Genomic DNA, 12,977 nt, shown 5'->3' with positions numbered 1-12,977 from the left:
CTTCTAGACCTTACTAAAGGTAAAGGGACCCCTGACCATTAGGTCCAGTCGCGGCAGACTCTGGGGTTGCGGCGCTCATCTCGCTTTATTGGCCGAGGGAGCCGGCGTACAGCTTCCAGTCATGTGGCCAGCATGACTAAGCCGCTTCTGGCGAACCAGAGCAGCGCACAGAAATGCCATTTACCTTCCCGCCGGAGTGGTACCTATTTATCTACTTGCACTGGCGTGCTTTCGAACTGCTAGGTTGGCAGGAGCAGGGACTGAGCAACGGGAGCTCACCCCGTCACGGGATTCGAACCGCCAACCTTCTGATCGGTAAGTCCTAGGCTCTGTGGATTAACCCACAGCGCCACCCGTGTTAGGCAGAAGCATTTAGTCACCCAGAACTGCCTCTTGAGAAATCAGGTCCCCTCACCCTACCTTGCCCACCCCCCATCAAACAACTCTTTGTATATATGGAATGAGCTGCCCTGTTAAATGCCAATGCATTAGGGACTTAATAAAGCAATTTCTGTCCACCTCAATTCAAACACACTTAGCTCTGGATTAAACAACAACAACAACAACCCTTATTGACATTTTAAAAACATTTTTATTATACTAAATGTTTGTCTATTCAAATAAAATACCCAACCGTCCCAACACCATTGCCAGTTTCTTGTACCATGCCAATGGAATCTGAAGACATCAAAAGGCAAGGGCCAGGGCTGTGAAAAGAATAGCCCTTTGGGGCATTAAGACACATTATAACCTTGGTTGTTTTGTCTTTAACCCGCAGACATTGCTGGCATAGCATTTACTGTGGACGGATTCCGAAGTACAGCGATATCCACAACAGGGAAACATCTAAAATGCTCTCTCTTGACAGCCAGCTTCCCACGCAGTTAATCTGCTGGGTCTTATTACTTTTATGCTCCAAGTGGAGGAAACACATGGTTGAAGGTTTTCTCTTTGGGGGTGGGGTGGGGTGAGATCTCCCAACAACCACTTCTCCCATCTTTCCATTATCAGATGGTACTTCTTGAACAGGTCCGGTTTCTTTTAGCAGCTGGGTTCTAGGTCAGGCGTCTAGGCTGCACCCTAAAGAGGCATTGTGGCATCTCTGGCCACATTGAAGCACTTCAGCAAGGATTAACATGCCTGTGGTTGCAAGCTTCTCACGTAAGAGCCTTAACTGGACCTGGCCATCTCTGGGAAATAAAAAGTCATCACATTCCCCAAAAACAAAACAAAACAAAGCAGATGGACAAAGGTTTCAATGGGCCCAACTGCACACTATCCAAATAAGAATGGCCATTGCGAGCGACATATTAGTTGGCAGAGCCACCATGCAAGAACTCTCACTTCCCCTCAAAGGTATTACATGTTTGCTAAAACGTAGATAACAATGAGTGGCCCTGCACTCTGGAGCTATTTCAACCCTTGGGTATTTTCCTGGCTTTTGGAGAAACCGGAAGGAAACAGGCAGACATTTTTGTTGCCTCATCTACAAAAACGATGGCCCCAAAAAAATTAACTCAGTGATTTTCAAGTAGTTCTAGCCAATCCATTTGTAGGAAAAGGGAGGATTTGCCTGGATTTCACCAAGTTGCCCAGCTCTTAGAGATTACGGAAATGTTTTATGAATGCCCCAAATGAAGAGGGGGGAAAGGATAGGCGAGATTGCGAAGGTGGGATCACCCATTTGACAGCAGGCAAGACCAGATTCCTTACCAATGAGCGGAGCAATGCATGTCGCTTTCGGTACATTCTTAATGTTAGATTTGTTGGAAGATTAAAAAAGGGTGTTTAGCAAAACAAGAACATACATATTGCTGCATGAGGTCTGCTAGAACTGAACTTGTGTCATCTAAAAATAAGTTTGTACTTAATTAAGAAAGTCTGGGGAGTCCTCAAGAGACAGTCACAGACACGGCTAAGTTTTGTCATTACGTAAGAGAGCAACCATCTTCCCATGTTACCAATACAAGAGTTGATGCTTTGTGGAAGAGATATCCCACTACACTTCGCATCTTTTCACATGCTCAGGCCTTGGATTCCGCAGCGGCAACTGAAGCTTAGTCGCTTTCAAATTTGATGGAGTTTATCTGCGTGGAGATCGCGCCGCCGCAGTAACTTCCCCTTTTCTTCTTTGTCTTCTCGTGTCGGAAGGACTTCCCTTTTGTAAATTTCAGGACTTCATTGGCCTTTTCGCCCCAGTCACCCGCAGCTCCTTTCTGGAAGAGATAGCGAGTCAGTGACCACTAGTCAGCAAAAGAACACCAAGTAGTTACTGAAGAGGCAATGATCCCTAAAGCAAACAGGTCCTAGACTGTGCAAAAATTCCACAGTTTTGCACAAACTACAGTCTGGAGGAATGCAGCTCTTATCTTCCTCTTACCTTGGCATCAAATGAATTGTTTGCTACCCGTGCATCCACCTCAATCTCTTCTGCTTTTACTCTGCGGAAAGGACTGGACTGCTGTTGAAAGAAAATTGGTATTTTGGTATTTTCCTGCAGTAGCCGTTGTGCTAATTTAAAGCAATGAGCCCCAAACTGCATTGGATTTATGGCCGTATGCACTAAAACTGTAAAGTTAAAAGAATCTTCCTGGGACAGAAATGCTTCATGATGCCCAGTTACTGGGGCCAGTAACTAGAACTGGGGCCGGTGACCTAAGGCCCATGGGCCACAAGCGACCCATGCGGGTCATTTAACCGGTCCATGAACCCCTGCCGCCCACTCGGTTGGCTCCTGTGTGCCGCGCTAAACCGGCGCGGAGCAGAGCAGGGACCACCTTCCGCAACGCTGGCCAGCTTCCCATTGGCTGCAGGAAGCGCCGGCAGCCAATGGGAAGCTGCGCACACCTCCTCCGCGCCGGAAAGAGTGTTTGCGCATGCATGCGTGCGCACTCCGGCCCGGCCCACCGTGGCGTCTGCTGGATCGTGAACCGGCCCAAGCCACAAAAAACTTTGCCAACCCCCGGACTAGAACGACAGATGCCAGGCTGCTCCTGGCAAATTTAGAGCACCTCAACAAGGTTTCTCAGGGGTAAAAGGAGACAACCAACAGAGATGAAAGCTTTTCACAGCTCTTGTCAAGAAGGCAATTCCACCCCTTCTCCCGAGATCCTCTCAGTCTTCTTCAGGAGACTGAGAAGAGATATGGTGGCCATCTTCAAATATCATAAGGGCTGCTACATGGAGGAGGGAACAAGCTTGTTTTCTCCTGCTCTGGAGGGTAGGACTCGAACCAATGGCTTCGAGTTACAAGAAAGGAGATTCCAACTAAACACCAGGAAGAACTTTCTGACAGTAAGAGCTGTTCGACGGTGGAACAGTCTCCCTCAGGAGGTTGTAGGCCTCTCCTTCCTTGGAGGTTTTTAAGCAAAGGTTGGGTGACCATCTGCTAGGAATGCTTTAGCTGAGATTCCGGCATTGCAGGGGGTTCAACTAGATGACCCTTGGGGTCCCTCCCGACTCTACAGCTCCATGATTCTTACCCGCTTCATCTTGGGGAAGGTATGTGGTGTTTTGGGTTTCTTGTTCTTCCCCGCATTTGGTGTCTCCTGCCCCTGGCTGTCCTCCCTTTTTCGCTTCTTCTTGGATTGGCCTGCCGTGTTTCAACACAATCATAAAGGTAAAAGGTAAATGTTGCGGACAACTCTGGGGTTGCACGCTCATCTCGCTTTACTGGCCGAGGGAGCCGGCGTTTGTTCGCAGACAGTTTTTCTGGGTCATATGGCCAGCATGACTTAGCCGCTTCTGGCGAACCAGAGCAGCACATTGGAAACGCCGTTTACCTTTCTGCCAGAGCGGTACCTATTTATCTACTTGCACTTTGATGTCCTTTCGAACTGCTAGGTGGGCAGGAGCAGGGACCGAGCAATGGGAGCTCACCCCGTTGCGGGGATTCGAACCGCCGACCTTCCGATCGCCAAGCCCTAGGCTCAGTGGTTTAGACCACAGCACCACACACGTCCCTAACACAATCATATCTTACTCAGTATAAGTGAACAGCCCATAGAATAAGCAGTCAGGTGGGGTGGGAGTAAAAGTAAGAAATGTTTTGTTGCGACCCACATCCAGTGCTACTTTAATGACCCATATTCTTTTTGACTGCCCACTGAACATAAGATGCATCCATGCATGCAGTTAGGGTGGATAAAAATCAATGTTTTTTATTTTAAAAAATAAAAAAATCAATTAAAAAAATTAAATTGGAATTTTTAAAAATTTTAATTGGATTTTTGAAATAAAATGCTTTTGGAGGAAAAATCTTTCTAAAGATAGATTCCTGTTTAAGTTACATTATAGTCCAAAGGCTATAAGGAAATATATCAGGAAATAAGGATTTAAGCTTTTCATGTGTGCTCAAACATAGTCTAAGCTTTGTTTTTATTGTTTAACCACATCGGTTAACAAACATGGATACATATGATATAATGTTATTGTTTTAGTTAAATAAATTGTTTAAATTGTTATTAAGGAAATTATTGTGTTTTTTCCCCTTCCAATAAAGTACAGCAGAAAAGTTGTCCCAACATAAAGTTAACTTATTAAACCTCACAATAATTTCATAATTATCTATGTATTTCAAATAGTATAACCAAATCAGTAATATAACTGTAAAAACTGAAAATTTATTATTCCAAAAATGAAACCTTCCTTTGGTTGTAAATATTAAGATTATGGCAGCACAGCAAAAATGAGTCTTTCTGCAAAAAAACATGATTTAAATCAAGTCTTACTGACTAGTGATTTAAATCGGGATTTAAATCAAATCCACTCTGCATACATTATTAACTTTCTTTCATATTCAGCATTCCCTACTTCCTTCCTGGCTGGCAGTGACATACCTCCATTGACAGCCCCATCGTCGTCGTCATCATCATCATCAGAACTGCTGCTCTCCCCATCGCTAGCTGCTTCAGATGTAAGAGTCTTGGAAGACGGCGTTTTGCCTGCAGGCGCAGATGAAGCTTTCGATGCCTTTTTCTTCGAGGGCTTGCTGTTTTTCTTGGCTTTATTCTTTAGCCCCTCCCCTGCCGCTTTGGGCTCGTCGTCGCTTGAGCTGTCGGACGAGCTACTGCTGTCGGACTCGGCTTGCTTCGAAGCCGCTGTGCTCTTGCCCAATTTGCTAGCCGGCTTCTGAACGGGCTTGGCCTGCGACTTCTTAGCCGACTTCTGGGCAGGCTTGCTCTGCTCCTCTTCACTACTTGAGCTGCTGCTGGAGTCTGAAGAACTGCTTGCTTGGGAGGCAGAGAGGCTAGGTTTGGATCCTGACTTGGGACTCTTTGCACCAGTTTTTGGGGGAGCAACTCTCTTATCCCCAGAGCCAGCATCCGCCTTCTTTCCAACCATCACAGGAATCTTCTTTGCCGCCTTTGCAGCTGGTTTAACTGCAGCGTTTGCAGGAGTTTCATCCTCAGAGCTGTCAGAATCTAGGGAAGGGCATTGCAAATGTTAAAGGAGAAATTTCAGCGACAAAAGCAGCGCAGGTTCTGCACACAGTGTTTTCACAGTTCAGTTTCAGATGGGGCGAGTTGTACACCCACAGGACGAATCCAAATACCAGTGTTTTCACTATTCAAGGAAGAGTAGGAGGGGAAGGGATTTTGTTAGGAAAGATGACTTAGGAGGGTGTGAGATTAATTATAGGGTCCCTGCCCATACTAATTATCAGATTGGCACACGAGATATATATGTGTACACATTTCATGTACAGTGATTGGAATATTTACTCATTGATCAACTGAGACAATTTAAACGAAGCAAGGATACTTGCCGGTTTTTAAACAGACAGGCACCTCTTCTGTGGCTAACTGGAGCATAAATAAACATAGGGAATAGGCTCGGTTAAGTGACTAAGTCCTTATAAAAAACAATGGCTACTTAAACGGTGGAAGGTTATCTTTTCTATGGAACATCTACATCAGGGCAGTCTCTTGTGAGCTGCAAGAGAACCTGCAGGTGACACACTGCCTTGCCGCAAGGGGTGGGGACAAGCCCCAAATTTGGGATTTGGGAAGGCAGTGTGAGGGCTGGGGACGTAAAATGTTGCTGAGGGCCGCCCAAAAAGGCTTCAAGGGTCACATGCAGCCCTTGGACACTGCTGTGGACCCAACCCTGATTTATATCCTAAAGCTCATTGGCAGGGCCACAATGAAAGCCTAAAGGGCACAAGGAGTGGTAGAAGAACATCAAGCAAAGTACTTGCAGCATTGTGGCTTTTACTTGTTTTAGAAATGGCGAGGAACACATATGGCCAGATCTTGAAGTTTTTGTAATATTGGAGCAGTAATGATCAGCATGGAGCTTGTCTGCTTGTAACCCCAGGTACCTGAGGAGCTATCAGAAGAGCTGGTCGCTGCCTTTGACGGAGCGGGTTTAGCAGCAACCTTTGTTGCAGGCGATTTGGCAGGAAGCTTCTTGTCTTCTTCAGAGCTACTATCTATGCACAAAATCCAAACAAGACAGTTGTTTTAAGTCCCGGCGCATTTTAACCTCGCACCGCAGAGATTCCAAGCGAGGTGTGTGCTTTAAACGAAAACAAACAGAAGTGCTAATGACAGCTTTACAGTCCTGCGCTCAAGATATGCCAGGTGGGGTTTTCAAAGCGTTGCAAAAGCCCGGTTGTGCCAGCATCTCTCAAGATAGGCCTCTGCCAGTGGAGATCAAGTGGTGCAACATCACAGAAATGCTGATGTAACAATGACCAGCAGGAAGTCTAACACTGGGGAGAGGCTAGAGTATGATAGTCAAGGAGTGGGCATACACCAAACCCTATGCTACCTTACAGCCGAACGTTGATAAATTATTACGCTGACCTCAGGAGTGGTACAGGTCAAAAAACACCCACTGAATCAATGGAGGCTAAACAAGCAACCTATCCCACTCCACCAGGACGCCTGGACAGTTAAGTCCAGTCAAAGGTTGACTATGGGGTTGCGGCGCTCAGCTCACTTTCAGGCCAAGGGAGCCAGCGGTTGTCCAGAGACAGCTTTCTGGGTCATGTGGCCAGCATGACCAAACCGCTTCTGGTGCAAGGGAACACCGTAACGGAAACCAGAGCACACGGAAACGCCCTTTGCCTTCCAGCTGCAGCGGGACCTATTTATCTACTTGCACTGGCGTGCTTCTGAACTGCTGGGCTGGCAGGAGCTGGGACAGAACAACGGGAGCTCACCCTGTTGCACGGATTCGAACTGCCGACCTTCTGATCGGCAAGCCCAAGAGGCTCAGTGGTTTAGACCACAGCACCACCCGCATCCTACCAGCAGTATATGAAGCCTCTAACAGGGAGGCATACGATATCGCTCTCCGTTGCGCAAGAGTATACCAAAGTGAACTTTGGTGATGGAACTGTAACTTTCCACCAACAGTCCAGCCTCAGGAATATACAAGAGCAGCTTGTAAGACTTATGGGGCATGATTGTTTTTAATGTCTGATTAATGTTTCATTATGGGGTTTTTAAATATTCTGTTGGAAGCTGCCCCAAGTAGCTGGGGTGACCCAGTCAGGTGGACGGGGTGTAAGTAATAAATCAGCATCATTAATGTCAGGTATTTTATTTACATTCGTACCTTGGTTCTTGCAATCCAAGGCGCAACTTCCAAGTGGCTGCAAGAGCGTCCTGCAGTCAATTGGAAGCTGCCCTGGATGTTTGGCTTCTGAAAATCGTTCAAAAACCGGAACACTCACTTCCGGGTTTCAGTCGTTTAGGAGCCGATTTGTTCGGGAGCCAAGGTATTTGAGATCCAAGGTACGACTTTATTTATGTATTAAGATTTATATACCACCCTTCATCCTAAGATCTCAGGATGGTTCACAGAATAAAATACAGGATAAAAACAAGTAAATAGGTAAAACCAAACAGCAAAACAGTAACCCCTGTCTTCCCACATACATTTAAAAGGCTGTAGAATATTAATCAACTAAAGGCATGTTGAAGAGGAACGCATTTGCCTGGCACCTAAAATATATATAATGAAGACACCAAGCGAACCTCCCTGGGGACGGCATTCCACAAACGGGGAGTTACTACAGAAAAGGCCCGTTCATTCTGCTATTCTGCCTCAAGCCTCTGGACATAAAACGCCCAAGAGAATCCCCCAATCCACTCCTAAGCACGATTCTTCATCAAGCGATTACATTTGCCCATGTGTGAGATATCCCCTGTGCAAAGTAATTCTGCACCAGTTGTATACATCAAAAGCAACCGACAGGTAGCCTGAAACAGAAGGTACTTCTGTCTCGCTCACTGCCTCCATAGTATGTAAATCCAAACATTTCCTCAGTAAAAGACACAGTGATAAAGAATTCAGAGAACTTGCTTGTTTGTGGTACTCACCTGAGTCACTGTCTGAACTAGTCTCTTCTTTTTGGTTGGAAACAGCAGCAGATTTAGGGGCAGGCGATGGCTTAGCCGCAGGTCCTTTAGCTACAAAGAAAAACAGGCTGCTTTCACTGAACTTTCTCTTCAAGGGGACCCAAACAATTCCAGTCTAACAAATGCTCATACCCAGATGTATGTACAAGATGACTTTTTAAAAGCAGCCAGCCCAGCACAAATCAGAACAGTCCTCACATACTCCCTTTAACTACGAAGGTTTCTGGAGTTGGGGTACTTATTAGTATCCTGATCTCAGGCAACCGAAAAAGGCACCTAGCCTTTTGCAATCAAAGTCTGACATGCAAGCACTTAAAACTGATGCACAAAAGGTGTTTGTTAACATGCGTTCAGCCTGTGATTGCGGGGACTTGTAAGCTTACATGTTTCATGACAGAGAAAGGCTTTGTTCAACTGGTAGAGGCGTATCTCTTTGTTGGTACAAAGCCTTTTGCCAGCCAGTGAAACCAGGAATTCTGGAATATACAGAACCAAGGCCAACCTTGGAAGGTTCCTTGGTTTTCTAGAAGTTTTAACAAGTCATTAGGCAGTATCCAACAGAGAGCATATTTTACACATGTGCAGAAACTCCCTGCCCAAAATGCAACAAAACAAGGACTGTCTCTCGAGTCCCCTCCATCAGATATGGACGCCGTCACCTTAATGTTTAATTCCTCTCCACAAATACATACTTGCTGTTTTCTTCTTGGGCACCTGCTCCTTTTCATCATGGTTTTCCACCTTTTTCTTAGAAGTCTTTACAGGCAGAGATTGTGCTTTGCCCTTCCTTGACTCTATGGACGACGGAGGTGGCACAGCGCTGTACTGGCCTGCAAAGGGACAAAAGCGAATCTGGTGGAATGAGGTCTGCCAACAACCAAAACACGAGAGACAAATATGAAGCTAGTCACATTACACTGAGTGTGTGTGTGTGTGTGTGTGTGTGTGTGTGTGTGTGTTTTAAATCATCTAGCCAAGAGGATCTCTGGAGCATATGCTTCTCAAAGTGATACTGCAAGAAGTCAACCATTTATGGCCAATCTTGCTGGTAGTTCTCTCAGACCCAAGTGGCAGGGTCTTGTCTCTAACCTTGTGCTATGTCTCTGAAACACAGCATAAAGTTGTGGGTTTTTTTTGGGGGGGGGGATATCCTGCTCCACTCTCCAGCTCTAAGCTTGGATTTGGGCTGGAAAACAAGCCCCTGTATGCGAACAGCTCAGAGCTGGAGTGGGGACAGTCATTTGGTCTGCCTCAGTGCCTATTAGGCACAGACTAGGCCCCACATGCCTCTCCTTTTCCTCTTTTACAAAAAATTGTAACTGCTCTGCTTGGACACACAGCCTATGGAAGTCTTGGACCTTCCACCAGCCGCTACAGCGAAAGCTTGAAGGACATGTGTTTCCTCTGGCTCTGTCAGGTGGGAAAGCAAGCCTATGTTCTACTCAAGCTTTAAGAGACAGCAGGCAGGGGACAGTTGTGGTTTGTCTACAGCAAGCGCGGGGCCAAAAGGAAGCCGAGGCTTCAGGCAAACTCTGGGGAAGGAAAGAAGACTGGGGCTATAATTCACCTCATCTCCAGGCTAGTAAACCCCGTAAGTTACATGTTACATCTAACGCAGATTCCAGGAAGGCACAGATTGGGCACCTTACAATAACAAGCACGGAAAATAATTAATTTCGGAACTTTATTCTTTCTCTCTGTTTAAAAATCTCTTGTCGATTACTTCTTTATTTCTCTTCCTAGAGAAGAGAAGAAGAATCTTTATTTGCATTAGCCACTAGCCATAGCAATAAAATAAAATATTCTGAAGATAGAGGGAAAAACTTAACTGTAGAAAATACATAAATACATTTGGGGGGGGGGGTTACATCAATAATCAAACAGTAGATCATATTCTAATTGCCCCTGCTAAAAACCCTCACATCTTGATCTGCTAAAAGAAGGACACAGTAGCAAAGGTTGACCAACCCAGCATGGACAATAATAATTTTCCCTGCTTTTCTTTTTCACTCTTTTTCTATGTCTGTATTGTATTTAGATCAATGTTTTAGGGTTGGCCGCTAAAAAGGGGCTATTTGATATTAAGCTTTATATTTCTCTTTAGAAATCCTAATAAAATTTATTCCCCCAAAAAAGAATTAAAATACGAAATGAGATATAAAGCCATTAAGTCAAAACACCAACAGCGACACAGCACTCACAAAAGGCGCTGCACTCCCTGGGTTAAAGCACATGATTTAAAATTACAAAAACTATTCAGAAAGGTCTTCAAAAGAACACAAGGAGGGTAAACCTCCCTGGAAATGCTATTCTGTAACCAGGGTCCTCTCCCCCTGATGGGTACGTTATTCAGCATTGGAATAATAACCTGGTCAAATTGCCCCGTCCCATTTAATAATCCTGTGGCACTGCTCTGGAATCAACTGGAGCTTCAGCGTGGATTTTAAGCATCCGCCAGCAACTCACCTGCCTTGGGCTTTGACACCGGCTTCCCACTTGCTGAACTGTCAGAAGAGTCATCACTACTGCTGCTGCTGCTGCTTTGCTTCTTTGTGGGTAGACGAGCACCTTCAGGTTTGGACTGCGGAGTTTTCTTTGGCTCACTCTTATTACAGGGGAGAAGATAACCCACCGTTGCACATTCATTAAGGGTGAAGTTTGAAGAGCAATTACCATGCAAAGCTAATCATTTGCTACCCTACCAGGCACACAACTCAAATACAAGCCGGAGACATGAAAGGCTATTAAAAGAGAATTTATTCCAGAGGGATAGTTAAAGACTCTTGCAGGAAGAAGTCATACGGATTCTTTAAAGACCAACAAACGTATTGTTTCATAAGTTTTGTGGGGCTAGAGTCTAGTTTGTCAGATGAATAAAGTAGCTGTCTAGGAGGACCGGACTACATACCAGGAGTCGAAAGAGGATGAAAAATGAAAACCAGCTCATTCCTTTTCTCTCTTTTTTTGTAAACAAAGTAAAATGACACAGCAATGCAAGAGGCAGAATAATGTGGCATTAAAAGGTAAAGGTACCCCTGCCCGTACGGGCCAGTTGTGACCGACTCTGGGGTTGCGTGCTCATCTCGCTTAAGAGGCTTGGAGCCAGCGCTGTCCGGAGACACTTCCGGGTCACGTGGCCAGCGTGACGAAGATGCTCTGGCGAGCCAGCACCAGCGCAGCGCACGGAAACGCCGTTACCTTCCCGCTATAAAGCGGTACCTATTTATCTACTTGCACTTGGGGTGCTTTCGAACTGCTAGGTGGGCAGGAGCTGGGACCGAACGACGGGAGCTCACCCCGCCGCGGGGATTCGAACCGCCGACCATACGATCGGCAAGTCCTAGGCACTGAGGTTTTACCCACAGCGCCACCCGCGTCCCCAATGTGGCATTATCTTACCGCTAATACTTTTAAGCTGCCACAAGCCTTGAAGCGCTCCAGCTGCTTCTACATGTATGTTCTCTTTAACAGCATCACCTGCTTACTGTTTACACCAGGCTAGCATTACTGAATCACACCAGAAATACTTCCTGAGCTATATTAATGCATAAATGTGCGTTATAGACCATTTCCTATGTTACAGATGAGGAGATAACCCTGTGAAACCCTTTCCCACCCGGCGGAGCAATCATTTTGATTATAGCGAGGACTGTGCTTAAGAGCTGAAGCCTTAGTTCTCATGCAAAAAGGACTAAGTGCAGGAATGCCAAGTTTGAGGTTACTGTCCTCCAGTTACTTGGAAGGAAGTCTCACTGATCTCAGCAGGTCATTCCTCGTGAAAACACACAGAACTGCACCACTGACTGCCCTTTATATCCATAACCTTTTAAAAGAAATGGTCTTGACATAGTAATCGAAATCTGACTGCATCTGATTTCTATATTGATTTAGGAAGCTTGCCCTGTGATTTCCAATCCATTTCCCAACATGAAACTTGCCCTTTCTGCTGCGAATGGAATACTGAATCTCTCTCCTCTCCCAGTGAACTTACTCATTACTTTTTAACTTGCCAATAGAGCACGAGAACTTCCCTGGATTGACGCAGCTAATCAATCAGTATCACAAGTTAGTTATTTTTGTCCCAGAGTACTTTGCACTCTCTCAACTGTCATCCTGTTTTCAGTTTTGATGCTTTTGGAGCTCATCAAACTCTGCTTGAGATTCAGCAATAACAACGGCAGCAGCAACAATTATTTTATTATTTCTACCCTGCTCATCTGACTGGGTTGCCCCAGCCACTCTGGGCGGCTTCCAGCTTATACAAAAACGTAATAATTTGGTGTAATCTGAAAACACTGCTACCTTGTTGTTCGCATGGTTTGCTAAATAGCACCAATTTAAATATAGAAAACCAGGGCAGGGCAGAGGGCTTTTCCAATCACTTCCCTAGAATGGCCAATCAATCATTCCTACTTCTTGTTTCCTATTTTTAAACAGTTACCTATAAAAAGGATCTATCTTTTTGCCACATAACAACTAGGTTCTCTTAAAAGCCTTCTGTGAGGAACTTCATCAAAACCCCATTTTTGAAAGTCAAAGCTATAGTCTTCTGCAACACTCCTATCTACGGGAATTATTATATAGAACAGAGCAAGCATTGAGGAA

General features: G+C 45.4%; 1 protein-coding gene across 1 annotated transcript in view; it reads right to left on the bottom strand.

The window, feature by feature from the left end:
- Positions 1-569: 569 nt before the first annotated feature.
- The window catches only part of NOLC1 (nucleolar and coiled-body phosphoprotein 1), a 20,525-nt gene continuing 8,117 nt past the window's right edge, over positions 570-12,977 (bottom strand). Inside the window, exons 6-13 of the mRNA XM_077930882.1 lie at positions 10,839-11,054; positions 9,065-9,202; positions 8,334-8,423; positions 6,323-6,433; positions 4,839-5,423; positions 3,483-3,592; positions 2,381-2,461; positions 570-2,216 (exon numbers count right to left, since the gene is read on the bottom strand). Of these exons, the coding sequence (XP_077787008.1) occupies positions 2,058-2,216; positions 2,381-2,461; positions 3,483-3,592; positions 4,839-5,423; positions 6,323-6,433; positions 8,334-8,423; positions 9,065-9,202; positions 10,839-11,054 (1,490 nt within the window). The 3' untranslated portion in view covers positions 570-2,057. The remainder of the gene's footprint in view (positions 2,217-2,380; positions 2,462-3,482; positions 3,593-4,838; positions 5,424-6,322; positions 6,434-8,333; positions 8,424-9,064; positions 9,203-10,838; positions 11,055-12,977) is intronic.

Source organism: Podarcis muralis, chromosome 6 (assembly GCF_964188315.1).
Source record: "Podarcis muralis chromosome 6, rPodMur119.hap1.1, whole genome shotgun sequence".
NCBI lineage: Eukaryota > Metazoa > Chordata > Lepidosauria > Squamata > Lacertidae > Podarcis > Podarcis muralis.
Note: the sequence above shows the minus strand (reverse complement) of the source record. Positions and strands in the feature narration are given on the sequence as shown.